This window comes from Ornithodoros turicata, chromosome 2, assembly GCF_037126465.1.
Source record: "Ornithodoros turicata isolate Travis chromosome 2, ASM3712646v1, whole genome shotgun sequence".
In the NCBI taxonomy this organism is placed as follows: domain Eukaryota; kingdom Metazoa; phylum Arthropoda; class Arachnida; order Ixodida; family Argasidae; genus Ornithodoros; species Ornithodoros turicata.
The window spans coordinates 145,117,897-145,130,577 of NC_088202.1; the positions used below are offsets into that span (position 1 = coordinate 145,117,897).

At 45.1% G+C, this 12,681-nt stretch overlaps 2 protein-coding genes across 4 annotated transcripts in view; one reads left to right on the forward strand and one right to left on the reverse strand.

Annotated features, from left to right (window-relative positions):
- Nucleotides 1–12,681, forward strand: part of LOC135386289 (protoporphyrinogen oxidase-like) — a 26,082-nt gene continuing 13,401 nt past the window's right edge. Inside the window, exons 1-3 of one of the 3 annotated variants that reach the window (XM_064616114.1) lie at nucleotides 1–84; nucleotides 9,222–9,356; nucleotides 11,840–12,064. In XM_064616114.1, coding sequence (XP_064472184.1) covers nucleotides 9,351–9,356; nucleotides 11,840–12,064 — 231 coding nt within the window. In that variant the 5' untranslated portion in view covers nucleotides 1–84; nucleotides 9,222–9,350. Of the gene's footprint in view, nucleotides 85–7,739; nucleotides 8,375–8,907; nucleotides 9,157–9,221; nucleotides 9,357–11,839; nucleotides 12,065–12,681 lie in introns of those variants that run through there. The other 2 variants (XM_064616113.1, XM_064616115.1) reach the window with 2 other exon arrangements.
- LOC135386288 (T-complex protein 1 subunit eta-like) lies at nucleotides 937–7,451 on the reverse strand. Its single transcript, XM_064616112.1, has 4 exons — nucleotides 6,744–7,451; nucleotides 5,220–5,605; nucleotides 2,617–2,984; nucleotides 937–1,283 (listed from the first exon to the last, which is right to left on the reverse strand). The coding sequence occupies exons 1-4, from the start codon at nucleotides 7,324–7,326 to the stop codon at nucleotides 1,016–1,018; spliced, it is 1,605 nt and encodes a 534-aa protein (XP_064472182.1). The 5' UTR covers nucleotides 7,327–7,451; the 3' UTR covers nucleotides 937–1,015.

Here is a 12,681-nt window from a genome sequence, read left to right on the forward strand (position 1 = left end):
CGGCACCCGTGATCGGCGGCCAAACCGTTTGTAAACAATACGGATGTTGTTTCTGCGCGACGTTTTGGATGTCGTCCAATCACGGTAATTATTTTTATCCGATAATATCGCATTAATGCGAGCAGTTTTGCACATAAGTGCTGGTACTGTTGACTACTTCCAAAGATGTGATGACGACTGAGCTCACTGAGCCGATGAGATGTACTTAAACTAAGGAGAAATGGGTCACCATGTTGCGGAAGAAGCACCGCATAGTTTACGCTGGCAAAATACGTTCATCTCTTGGCTTTATGACAACGGAAAGATGTCCGTAAGCGGCAAAACGACATGGTAAACAAAGTCACATGACCTCAAAACGACGTTTTCTATTACGTGCGACCTGGACAAGATGGCAGTTTTGCCGAAAGCACCCGCTTGAGGGTAGTTACAACAATGGCGGGTTTGTGTCACTCCTGCGGCGCCGAAGAAGGCTTTAAAGTGCAGCCATTTTAACGCTCTCACCTAAGTTTGGCATCTTTTCAAATAGCGGCTATTTGCGCCAAACCAATAACAAGCCTCTGGCGGCGGCTATTGTCCGCCTGCCAGAGGAGAAGCAGAAAAAAATTAACTGCCACTTGGGAAGCGCTCAAAGTAGGTCGAAACGACCAGGCACGAATACACCGCATTTCTTTCTCATCCTCTCCCTCGAGAACGGTTATGACATGGAAGTTTCTTTTATGGTATCTTTTCATCATTTGCGATGGGGTAACACTTTTTTTTTACGGTGAGATCGGCGATGTCGAGGTTCCATGCTTGGCCGATTTTCGGAGGAACCACCCAGCTGCTGGGGTGGTAACAGAAACAAACAAATACGGGCCTGCCTTAGAGATGGTAACGGAAACAAAAAAGATTCCGTCACCTTTCCCTGATCGCAAGGAGCGGACACGATTCTTAACAGAAATAACTTACAACTTTTATTGAAAAAAAATTTGTGGGTTTAAGAGCAGCAGAGTCGTACAAAAAACAACGACAGTTTCTAGAAGGGCCTCCGGCCCTCGTCGTTCCCTCCTGATTTTGGGGCCTTGATGGTTTCGTCTACGCTGAGCACGAGGCACGCCGCTTCCGTGGCCGCCACGATGGCGTTGCACTTGACGACAGCCGGTTCCCAGACGCAGGCCTTGAGGTTGTCCGCGACGTCCTCATCGTTGATGTCCACTCCCGCCCAGCGGTCTCCCGCGGCATGTCGCTGACGCAGCTTGTTCAGGATGTTTGTGGCGTCGAGTCCAGCATTGTCACACAGCTGCCTGTAGGACAGGGTTCACGAATATGTGAGATATGGTTGCGGCAGTTAACTATGCTACTTCTGTACTCATCATTAAAGCCCCCTAGCTTGCCAACGAATCTGCGGAACTGGCCGTGCCTTGCGGAGATTGGTGTTTTCCACAGAATCGTGGTTTTTTGCTGAATATTCGGTACTATTACAGAATCATGTCAGGACTTCAATCAATCTAAGACATTTTCACGGTTTAAACCCAATCAGTTGTGGCTGCTGAACTCCGAACGTGAACCTATGAAAGGCTGGAAAAGCGCACGGAATGAGTTGGTAAGCTATCTTGGGAGAACTCTGGAACGTTTTCTTCCTTGTTTTCTCTTGTCCGCAGAATTCCGCGGATAAGTAAATCGCCCTTTGCTCTACCCAGCATTTATCACCCCTATCGTCCTCGGTTTTAACCCCGATTCCTTCACAATTTTTTTAATGGCGTAAAGCGACTGCACCCCTGAACAGTGTACTGTGCTGGACCAAAGCTTACGGAGCACGGGAGTGCAGTCACTCTCTCCCTCGGCAACACCTTGGTGGCTGAAGAAAGTGGGACACATTGACCTATTCACACGGTTTGACCTGTTAAAGCCCCTAGAGGCTTTAATGACGAACTTATATAAGCAGGGGCACGACATTTCGCGTGGCTCGGAATCCAGTTCCACTTGTCGAGCTGTCCATCTGGAGCCACAACGCAAAACATTTTTGCAAAGCATTTAATTTTATAAAAACAGTCCGAAAGCAGACTTGGATAGCAAGCTCAAACTCCTTGCATGACATTTCCACCTCCCGTGCTTAACTCAAGCACTTATTCCAACTTCTACAGCACCGGTCTGTGTCACGAGTCACGCATTCACTGTCGGGCAAATTTATCATGTCACAAAGTAAATATCGGGTAAACATCGGGTATAACCCTAAAAAGTCAGGCCCTATGCATTCATTCCGAGCCCTTCAGAAACCACTTTACTGCCCGTCTTGCATTTCTACTACTGGATTTTCCAAAACCATCTCTACCTCAGAATCACTTGGCCACAGCACCTACGTGCATTCACCATCAGGCAAATTCATCATGTCACGAAATATCGGGCAAACATCGGGTACAACCCTAAGAAGTCGGGCCCAACCTATTGCACTTTCACTACTGGATTTTCCCAAAACCATCTCTACCTCAGAATCACTTGGCCACAGCACCTATCTGCATTCACCGTCAGGCAAATTCATCATGTCACGAAACATCGGGCAAACAACGGGTACAACCCTAAGAAGTCGGGCCCAACCTATTGCACTTCCACTACTGGATTTTCCAAAACCATCTCTACCTCGGAATCACTTCCAACGCCTTCGCCACAGCGCCGACGAGCAGCTGCTCCTTCCCGGCAACGGACCGGGAATAATCCCTCAGGTGTTTGGACAGCTCCATCTCGATGGCTCCTCCTCCGGCAACCACGGCGTCGTTCTTGAGGGCGCGCCGCACGATCATGATTGCGTCGTGCAGCGATCGTTCCGTCTCCTCGATGAACTGCTCCGCGCCTCCGCGCAGGATCAGGGTGACCGTCTTGCTCTGCGGACAGCCCTTGAAGAAGTTGTAGCGCTCGCCTCCGACCTGCTTCTCTTCGAAGACAGCGCAGGTGCCAAGGTTCTCTTCCTTGAGGTCAAACACCGTCGACAGGATGCATCCTCCGCATGCCTGCGTGCAACATGTTCAACGTGATTTGTTCGTTGCATTAGGTGGCCTGCAAGGCACATCATTAAAGGTAAAGCATGGTGAGAAAGGAGAAATCATAAGGAGACAGGCTAGAAGGGAGAAGGAAATGGAGACAGCTCCCCCCCTTTCCCAGCATCGAAGTTTGGAGGCCACCATGACAGAGATTAAGTTAAATCTTAAGGGGGAATCACTTCCGCGGAAGACAATAGAGAACGTTTGTTCGCACAGCGCTCAGAAACGGCGTAAAACATTGTGAAAACAGAGGTACTGGCGTGTTCTCCTCCCTTTGCCCTTGTAGATGACACATTTTGTAGAATTCCAGGACTATCCGTTGATCTGTATTGAGCCCGAATTAGCAAATATTTTAGTGCGCGACACTCTATCGAGATGGCAGCACATGTTCGAGACGCGCCAAACTTTAATTTATTAAAAATCAATGGCGCAACCTCGTCCTCTAACAAATACGTCATCGGCTAGAGAAAGGCTAAGAGAACACGCCAGTACCAATCTTATGAGGATAGTTCAGAGCGTTCACGCGTCTTGCGCGAACGAAAATCACCAATAGATTTTTGAACAAGTGGTTCCCCCTCAAAGTTAAATATAAAATCAAAGTTAAATCTTGCTCAGCGGAGCTAAGTAAGATAGCAGCAATCTCTGGCATTCCCTGATATCTAATCCATTCCAATCCTATCTAATCCACGTTCCATGTGTGAACTGCCTCGTCTGCTTTAACCGAGGTCCATATAGTGTCACTTCTTCTTTACTTTAAAGGTGCACTTAATAGATCTTTCCACCTTTGCCTGCAGCGGCTTGTGAACCGATAACGAGCACCACAGTGTGAAAACTACGATTGAAGCTGACCCCTAGTGAGGAAGTGAGAAAGATAAGTCTTTGATCTGTGCGGCCTCCAGGAGCACCCTGAACTCCTCCAGAGGATTCATAAGCGAAGGAATGTTGTTGACGTCACTCCGTCAGGTAATAGAGTATGTCACAAGTAACGCTGCAGTGGGAAATGAAAGTCCGATTCCTACACTAATGCTACTTCAGAATGGAAGACGAAGGAAGCGTCCAAAATTTAGAGATTTAGAACCTCTAATTTCTGATGCTTTAGAATCTCTATGATCTCTCGAGATTTAGAATCTCTAAGTTTTGGATGCTTCCTACGTCTTCCATTCTCAAGCATACCTTTGTGACTTCGGACATTCATCACTGTTTTCTTCATCTAATACTACTTCACACTGATCTCATGGCTGTTTTTTTTTGGGAGGCATTTTTGTAAATTAAACTGCACACTGCCTGGCGAATGAAGCATGGTTTTCGAGCAATGTCACGTGTAGTAACTTCATTGATCCTTTGAAGTAAGATTTACACTGTGTATGCGTTCTACTGCAAAAAAGTGAGGATGGCATATGGAATTCGCAGGAGCAGGTGAGATAACGTACGCTGCGAGTTAGGGCAGTCTTGAGGATGCAAGCTTAAAAAGATGATGTTTGATGCTTTTTTGGAATAACATCAGAGGTCATAATGCGCCAGTACAATGACAAAGTCTCATCAAGTGTTGTGCGTGGTCACATGTTTAAGTGATATCCGTATTAATGTAAGAAAATGTTGATTAAGTACAGGATGATATAGTATTATACAAGAGACAGGACAGGTTATACAAGACTCTTCAGTGCTATGCATTTCTCTGCTCACGTAAGGACCTGCCAGCTTACTGCATTACATGTCTTCCTTTCTGTGCAGGTGATAACAATCGTAGTTAAGTGGGAATAGTAGTATGCAGTGTAAGATAAGTAGAGTGCAAGACTTTTAAATGCCCCCCTTTTTAGGCAGCTCGCACGTACAACTCATTAATTTTTTAATTTTTTTTTTTTGTGGCGGAAGCTTTGAACGACGTTTCGCTTGTCAACAGCTGCTGCAACGATATGTGCCAAATGATTAGTGCTACAACCCGTTACGCTGCTGTTTTCGAGCAGACCGCAGCTGGGAGAACATTCTTATTCCATCGGTGCATACTTTTGCACGCTGGACCAAGTGAGTGCACCCGCCATGCGATAGATGGCGCTGTAGTCAGGTGCTTTTTGTTGACTGACCGCAGCAGAGAGCGAAGTTGCATCTACTACGCTTCTTTCTTTACGGTTGCTACGTTCTACGTGAGGTGTACGACCGAAAAAAAAAAAAAAAAAGAATCGAGCGAGCCAAAAACGTTCCTCCGACCTTCATCGTCCGTCGCAGGTCCTCGTCTGCAACCCGTCCGGCGCAGAACAAGTCCCTGTCGGCAAAGTACTGCGTGGCCACATCTCCGATCGGCAGCTTGGACAGCACCACCTTGGCTCCGCTCTCGTGAATCTTCTGCAGCTTCTCGTAGAGGATGGCCCACTCCGCGTCGACGACGTCCTGGTACTCCCTGACGTTGTCCACGCGCACCTCCGCGTTGTCCCGTTCCGCCTTCAGCTCCAGCTCGACGTTGAGGAGGGCGATCTTTGGGTTCTCGTACTTCTTGGGCTGCATCTCGAAGCCCGCGTACGAGAAGGTCTTCTTGAAGGCGACCCCTGCGACCAGCTGCGACTCTTCCAGGGCTCCTCCCTGCACTTTCTTTATGCCTGCAATTTTTAAAATAAAAATTAAAATTTTTAAAGAAATTTGTAAAAAAAATTTAAAAAATTAATTTTTTTTTAATTATAGGGAGGGTAAATGGTTGAACAAAGGTTGGAGTTGCGGAACGGGAAAGAGGGGAGTTGGCTGTTTTTTTTCGTTCCCGTTTTCGTTTCACTTTCTGGGACGGACACTACGAAAATAGTAGTGTGACGCAAGGTCAAAGGCCCCGTGCTATGTCGCGCAGTCCACCGTGTTCATCTCTTCCGCGTGTGTTTTGAGTGTTCTGCGTGTTTGCCTAAATGTAGGATGAAGAGCGATAGAAGCACGCCGACGATCCCACGTTGAGTTTCCCCTGCTCTCCCAGGGTGTTCGCGGAACATGTTACAGGAAATAAACACCTAAAAAAAAAAAAGGAAAGGAAGGAAGATGACTTCTATCACCACATAACACCAATAGCCATCATCCAACTAAAACGACTTGATTTTGAGATGATGAATGGGGAGTTTCATCACCAGGGGGCGATACTCTACGCCACTGCTGGTGGTGATGCTGGGAATGAAATAATGACCCCCTTCGCAATAAGGATAGAAGTCCGATTATGTCCAGAAAGGTCAAAAGGGCTTTGTGTGCAGACAGCTATTTTCCAAATTCAATAAAAGTTAGCAATTTTCTTCATTGCAGTTTCTGGTTCGTGAAAGAACATTGACACGTCCTTTACATCGACACCTTGAAGTACAGTAGCATTACACCGTTTCGGTTACCTTTCCCCCCCGATTGTGGTATCAAATTAACACAAAGCCTTCTGAATACCTTAATAATTCCGGGTTTCACCGGGTATGAGAGGTATGATCCCCAACGACGCCCATTAATTTGTCTAATAAGCATTTAAATCTTACTGTGCAGAAGCCAGAGTATGAGCACAAATAGAATGGTTGCACTAACTCAAGACTCGAGTCTTCTGTTAATGCTGTACTTCTATGTTTTGGGGTACGTGTTTATGAGAATATGTATTCGTAGCCAAGTTGTATCGGGTAACAAGTTTAGTGTGGCCTTAGCAGTTTGCCTACCCCTTTCAAAGAAGAAAAAAGAATCGACAGTGGGGTGAAGCCGACCAAAGGAATGCCCCCCCAAAAAACAAATTACCAATCATGTTGAGAGGCAGCAACTCGTCCAATTGCATGACAGCATCGACGACCATCTTGGCGAAGAACTCTTTCTTGCTGGCTACCAACTTTGATCCCAGCGTGGTCGCCGCGCATCTTTCCAGCAGCTCACGATGTTCGTTCAGGTCGTCTTTCTTCACGTTCACCGCTATCTCCTTGATCTTCTCCACTGCAAGCTGAGCTGCCTTTCGAAAACTCCTTATGATCACCTGAGGATGAATGCCTTCTTCCACGTACGGCTTGCACTGTTTCAAAAACTCGCTGGCTAACAAAACAACCGTGGTGGTTCCGTCGCCGACTTCGGCGTCTTGAGACTTTGCTATGTCAGCTAACGTCTTGGCAGCGGGATGCACGATCTCCAGTAGTTTCATGATCGTCGCGCCGTCATTTGTGATTACCGTCTTTCCAGAAGAATCCACGATGAGTTTGTCCATTCCACGAGGGCCCAGCGTAGTCCTAACCGCGTCGGCGACTGCTTGGCAGGCATTGATGTTGCTCACCACTTGCGGCTTGCCTTGACTGTTTTCGGTGCCTTCTTTTAGAAGGATAATAGGTGCCTGCATCTTTCTAGAACCCTCCGAGAGCAACTACAGTGAAAAACGGAGATTGAACTCTCAGCCGGCGCCGATGTCAAACTGAAGACAAGGCGTGAGTCGCTATACGTGAACTGCGCATGCGCATGAACCTCGTTGTCGTGCAGACATGACCAGCTACTTTAATTTCTATATAAGGAGGTTTGGTGGCGCAACCAGCCGCCCACGCAGACAGCACCTGTTTTTCCGTATTTTCCAGTTTTGAAATACTCGTAATATCAGGATAAATTGCTGGTATATTACGCACAATAATTAAATAAGAGTGTTTAATCTGATGCGATTGTTTTTGATTGATTAAATGCAATAATGAGAAAAGGTGTGAATCACGGAAACCACATTCCACGTTATCCCGCGGCATCGAACAACGAAACATACGTAGCTCGTTAGAAAAGCAGGAAACACAAAGAAATGCATCGAAACAGGATAAGCAGTTGTCAGTGGCGTACGTGAAGGAAAGCACGATCAGTATCACAGTCACGCACGCAACACATGTTCATCCCACATGCTTTATATCGAGCATGTGCTTTGTAGCAGACGCTCGCAACGTGCCCCTTTGACTTCGTGATAGTGCGGTAGCGTACAGTGCCAAAATTTTCTACGCAAACCATTGTCGATACCGTCTTCCTCCTGCATGACATCGACGGTGCGCGCTGTTTCTAAAACCCATTAACGATCCGTCTGTACGAAGTAAGTCGTAAAATGGCGTGGCGGGAAGTTAAACGAGGTTTTTAACCGGTGGCAACAAGTGGTTGGATTGGTGCGTTTTTGCATTTTGTGTGCGTGTTAACCTTGAACGAGATCCAGTGATACTGTGAAAGAAAGTCCCACGTGCTCTTCAGTGCTAAAGTTGCTTCGGTTGCAGACTGTGAAGTCCAGTGGACAGTGCGCCAGTCGCATATCGGTAAATACGATCCGCGTTGTAAAGAGTATGGCAACTGCGATTGTGCTGGGGGGTGGTATCAGCGGCCTTGCGTCCTCCTATTATCTCTCAACGATTGGAAGAGATGTTGTCAAGAAGGTTTGTTGTGTTTTCTGTTCGGTCGTTGTGGTTGTAGTGCCTTGCTCTCAGGCAAGGCGCGTGCAAGTGACGTTGGGTGCCGGTCAAGGAACGAGCACAATTATGGATTTGATTGCACCAATATTGATTCAGCTTCAGTGTCTCTCACCGTTTGGGTAGCGGGTTGCGTTCGAATTTGCATCTGCGTTGCACTTTGTGGAACCGGTGACCCACAAAGTACCGCTTGAGAGCAGTGTCAAATATATCGAAAACGAAAAATTGGAATTTTTAAAAATTACTGATCCCAAGGTTGGGGTACAATCCTCCTGGCTGAAGACACCAGCAATCTGGTGGCAGGGTACAAGTAGGTTAGATACACTGTCTTCAGCAATGGATGTTAAACACGGTCTGTCGTGTGCCAAGATTTTGTGCACTCTAAAGAACCCTCGATACTAATACAAACTAATCCACAAACCGACCACTTGGCGTTGCTCACGAGCATTGATGTCTCACGAAGTAATGCCCAGAATTACAAATTTTAAAACTGTCTCGTCATTGTATCCTTTGGAAGGACATGGATTTTTTGACCCAACGCTTTCTGTACGAAACACCACCACCCTTATCTATAACGAAGCACAAATACGTTCCAGCAAACTGCGATTACAAAACTGACTTCACCTTAGGTGCAGGAAAGAGATAGCACACAGCAAAATCCCAGTTATTCTCAACGCCAACCGTGTTATCATAAAAATAATTAATATGGGTGAATACAGCTAATATGTTGATACAGATAATACATACAGGTAATAAATCTAAGTAAATGAATGCAAAATACATAAATACAATATTAAATTGAGTACATCTCTAGGTGATACTTGTGGAGAGCACACCCAGATTAGGCGGCTGGATCCGCTCCACGGCGTTTCCAGACGGAACAGTTTATGAGCATGGTCCGCACAGCCTGCGTACCACTGGCAAGGCTGGACGCAACTCTTTGATGCTGGTGAGTGATTTATTGTATTTATTTATTTTTTTAAACTGTAGAGGGACTACCACTATGGATCACTGCAGGGTGTGTGCCACTAAAGCGATAAAAAATTGTATTAAAAATCTTCCTGTTTGAGCATTATGGGATCATTTATTCTCTTCTATCATCTATCTATCTATCTATCTACTATCTTCTATCTATCTTCTATCATCTATTCATCTCGGTGGAGATTTTGCCATTATGCGCGAGCACTTCTATCGGATTTAATTTGCGAGAAATTGAATTTTTCCAGTTGATCTCGGAAATTTGCCGAGCCAACCTCACATTATTTTTAAAAGATTTTTTTCAGAAACAGGAAGCGCATCTTGGATTGACCCAACTGCATCACTAAATACATTCCCTACTGCTTTCGTAACAGCTTGAAAAAAAAACATTGTGAAAACCGTTGGAGATAGCAAATTTTTGGCTGAGCTCAGTTCTCTGTCAGGTTGATGCAAGATGCGGCGGAAGAAAAACTGTCGCCTGCCCCTTCCTGTTTCCTTCTTGCTCTTGTTTCAGAAAACTTTGTAGTACAACAATATTTCACAACAAATTACAAACATTACAACAAATTTTGAACAATAAGGTCGATTCTAGTTGCCTTCTCTCTAACATGTGTTTTCGTTGCACTGCTCATTCTAGTAAAACTCCTTTACTTTTTTCCCAGTCCATGTGTAACTCAATAGTACCTACTTCTCGAATGCAACTTTTGTATAATCAGATAGAGTGCGCGGATCTTGATATTTTCTCTAATTATAGACATTTTAGCTCTGCATGTGAATCCATTCTTTGTTAATTCCACAGTAGTGTATAACTTGCGCATATTTTGCCCTTTGCCTATGTATGTGTATTTTGTAATTTTGACTGGTGCACTGCCTAGAAGGCCACTGGCTGTTGGCAGGTGCCGAACACGAAATAACCTCACTCACTCACTCACAACCATGCTGCCGTTCCCAGCAGAAGCTTGAAAGCGCAAAAGTGAAAGAGCAGGTCAATGCCCTCGCAATGCTTCTTTCGGAGATCTTGAGTGCAGCTGGCAATTTGCGTGCCTCAAAACGACGGTTTTTGCAATTTAAATTATTAATTAACACAAATTAAATTAATTACAAAAATTAATTACAAATTAAATTTGATAAAAGTGCTCAGAAGTCATGGCAATATCCCCCCCCTCCTTTCCCTGATATAAATAATCGTTGACCCCCAAGTTCAGACAAGTAAATTTTTTATATGATTTTTTATCACATTTGGTGAAATGCACTGTATAGTTGCTTGCAACATAACTTCCAAGTCCCACCTGACCTATGGACTTACAGGCACGTGCCTACAGGTAACCCAGTCACCTGTTAGCAAGCCCGTGCAGTACCATTAGCTGTTACTCTGAAGAAGGCAAAGTGCCTGAATGTGTTTCGTAAACTTTTGTCCAGCACTGTACGTCAATAGGCCTGGTTATACCAACTTGTTCCCACGATTCTGGTGATGGAAAATGCCACCCTCTGTAGTTTTCTTTCCTTTTTTTTTCTTTTTCTTTTATGCTTTTTATATTTAAACGTGCGTATCCTGGCCTTTTGGACCTTCCTAGTCTTTGAGTGTCGGATTTAAGTGGGCAATGACGTGTCACTGTTAAGCACAATGTTGGGAGGGACCAGGGGCACACCCTCAGTTTAGGGGGGGGGGTCGGTTTCTTTCTTCTTTGTCGGAGCATGTAATGGGGGGGGGGGGGTAGAGGGAAATCCAGGAGGGATTATAGTGTTTGCGACATTTTAATACCTACAATTACTTGTACACTCTCGATCAGTCATATACACAATAATTTCTGTCCGGAACATCCATTGAAGTGAAAAGTATTCTAGACAGCAGAGGGTTAATATGTCAACAAGTCCTGCGGTGCTAGCAAAAGATGAGGGACGACAACTGACAATGTGTAACTGTCTTGTTACCTGTTTGAATTTGAATTGAATTGAATTGAATTGAATTTATTTAAGCTTTACAAAGCTTAATGGGTAGTACAATCCATGCAGATGGAGGACCCAGAGGGAAAAGTTTCCCGGTTAAAGGGTCTTCTGTGTGACATAGAAAGCTAAGAGCCATGAAAACAATGCAAAGATGGAAAACAATACAGAAGAGTAATACATGAAATAGATGAAAACAATGCAAAGATGAAAAACAATACACAAGAATAATGCACGTAATAGCGATGCGCACACTAGATACAGTTGCACATCTTTGTGCCCCAAGTCAGTAATATTACCATACGCAATATATGGTTCAATTAATCTTGATACATTTTTGACAGCAAAAAATATTTCGCTCGTCTTTTAAATTTAAAAAGAAATTGACACTTTTTTTTGCTCATTTTGGTAGTATGTTATTAATTTTATTGTTTTATAATATATTATATAATATAATTTTATATATTTATTATTTAGTAATTAGTACTGCTCATCTCTTCTATACAACAGGTAGAAGAGCTAGGCCTCGCCAGTCACGTTCTCGGCGTGAACGCGAGCGCGCAGTCATCGCACAAGAGGCTGGTGCTCGCTCGAGGCCGGCTCCATCCCCTGCCCGCAAGCATCACGCAGCTGCTGCGGCCGTCCCTGCTGTCGAGAGCACCCCTGGCTGCTCCCACAGAGCATGGACAAGATGAAAGCATTCGCCAGTTTGCACTCAGGTGTTTCAACGATGAGGTGCGTTGAGGCAGACCCACGGTAAAGTTGATTGTGCAGCTGTTATGTACCGTAATTTCGTGCGTATAAGCCGCGCCGCAGATAATCCGCGGGACCCGTTTTTAGAAATGTTTCGAAAAATTTTCTGACAGATAAGCCGCGGGACCCGTTTTTAGAAATGTTTTGAAATTTTTCTGGCAGATAAGCCGCATTCGCAGATAAGCCGCGGGACCTGTTCTTAGAAATATTTTGAAAATTTTCTGACAGATAAGCCGCGGGACCCGTTTTTAGAAATGTTTTGAAAATTTTCTTGCAGATAAGCCGCGGGACCCGTTTTTAGAAATGTTTTGAAATTTTTCTGGCAGGTAAGCCGCATTCGCAGATAAGCCGTGGGACCTGTTCTTAGAAATATTTTGAAAATTTTCGGGCAGATAAGCCGCACTCGCAGATGAGCCGGGGTACCCGTTTTTAGAAATGTTTTGAAAATTTTCTGGCAGATAACCCGCATTCGCGGATGAGCCGCGGGAAGTACGGCGCGACTGATTTTTGCGACGAGGGAGACCGTAGAGAAGGCCGTAAACCCTGCGGTCCATACTCCGGAGTCGGCATGGTGTACAAGAAGGGGTTTGGCGCTAGTG

Excerpts from the sequence above, each read along its gene's own strand:
- LOC135386288 (XM_064616112.1), bottom strand. The coding sequence starts at position 7,326 with ATGCAGGCACCTATTATCCTTCTAAAAGAAGGCACCGAAAACAGTCAA. Across the intron at positions 5,606-6,743 it reads GCTGCCTCTCAACATGATTG|GCATAAAGAAAGTGCAGGGA; the intron begins GTAATTTGTTTT and ends TAAAAATTGCAG. Across the intron at positions 2,985-5,219 it reads ACCTGCGACGGACGATGAAG|GCATGCGGAGGATGCATCCT; the intron begins GTCGGAGGAACG and ends TGTTGCACGCAG.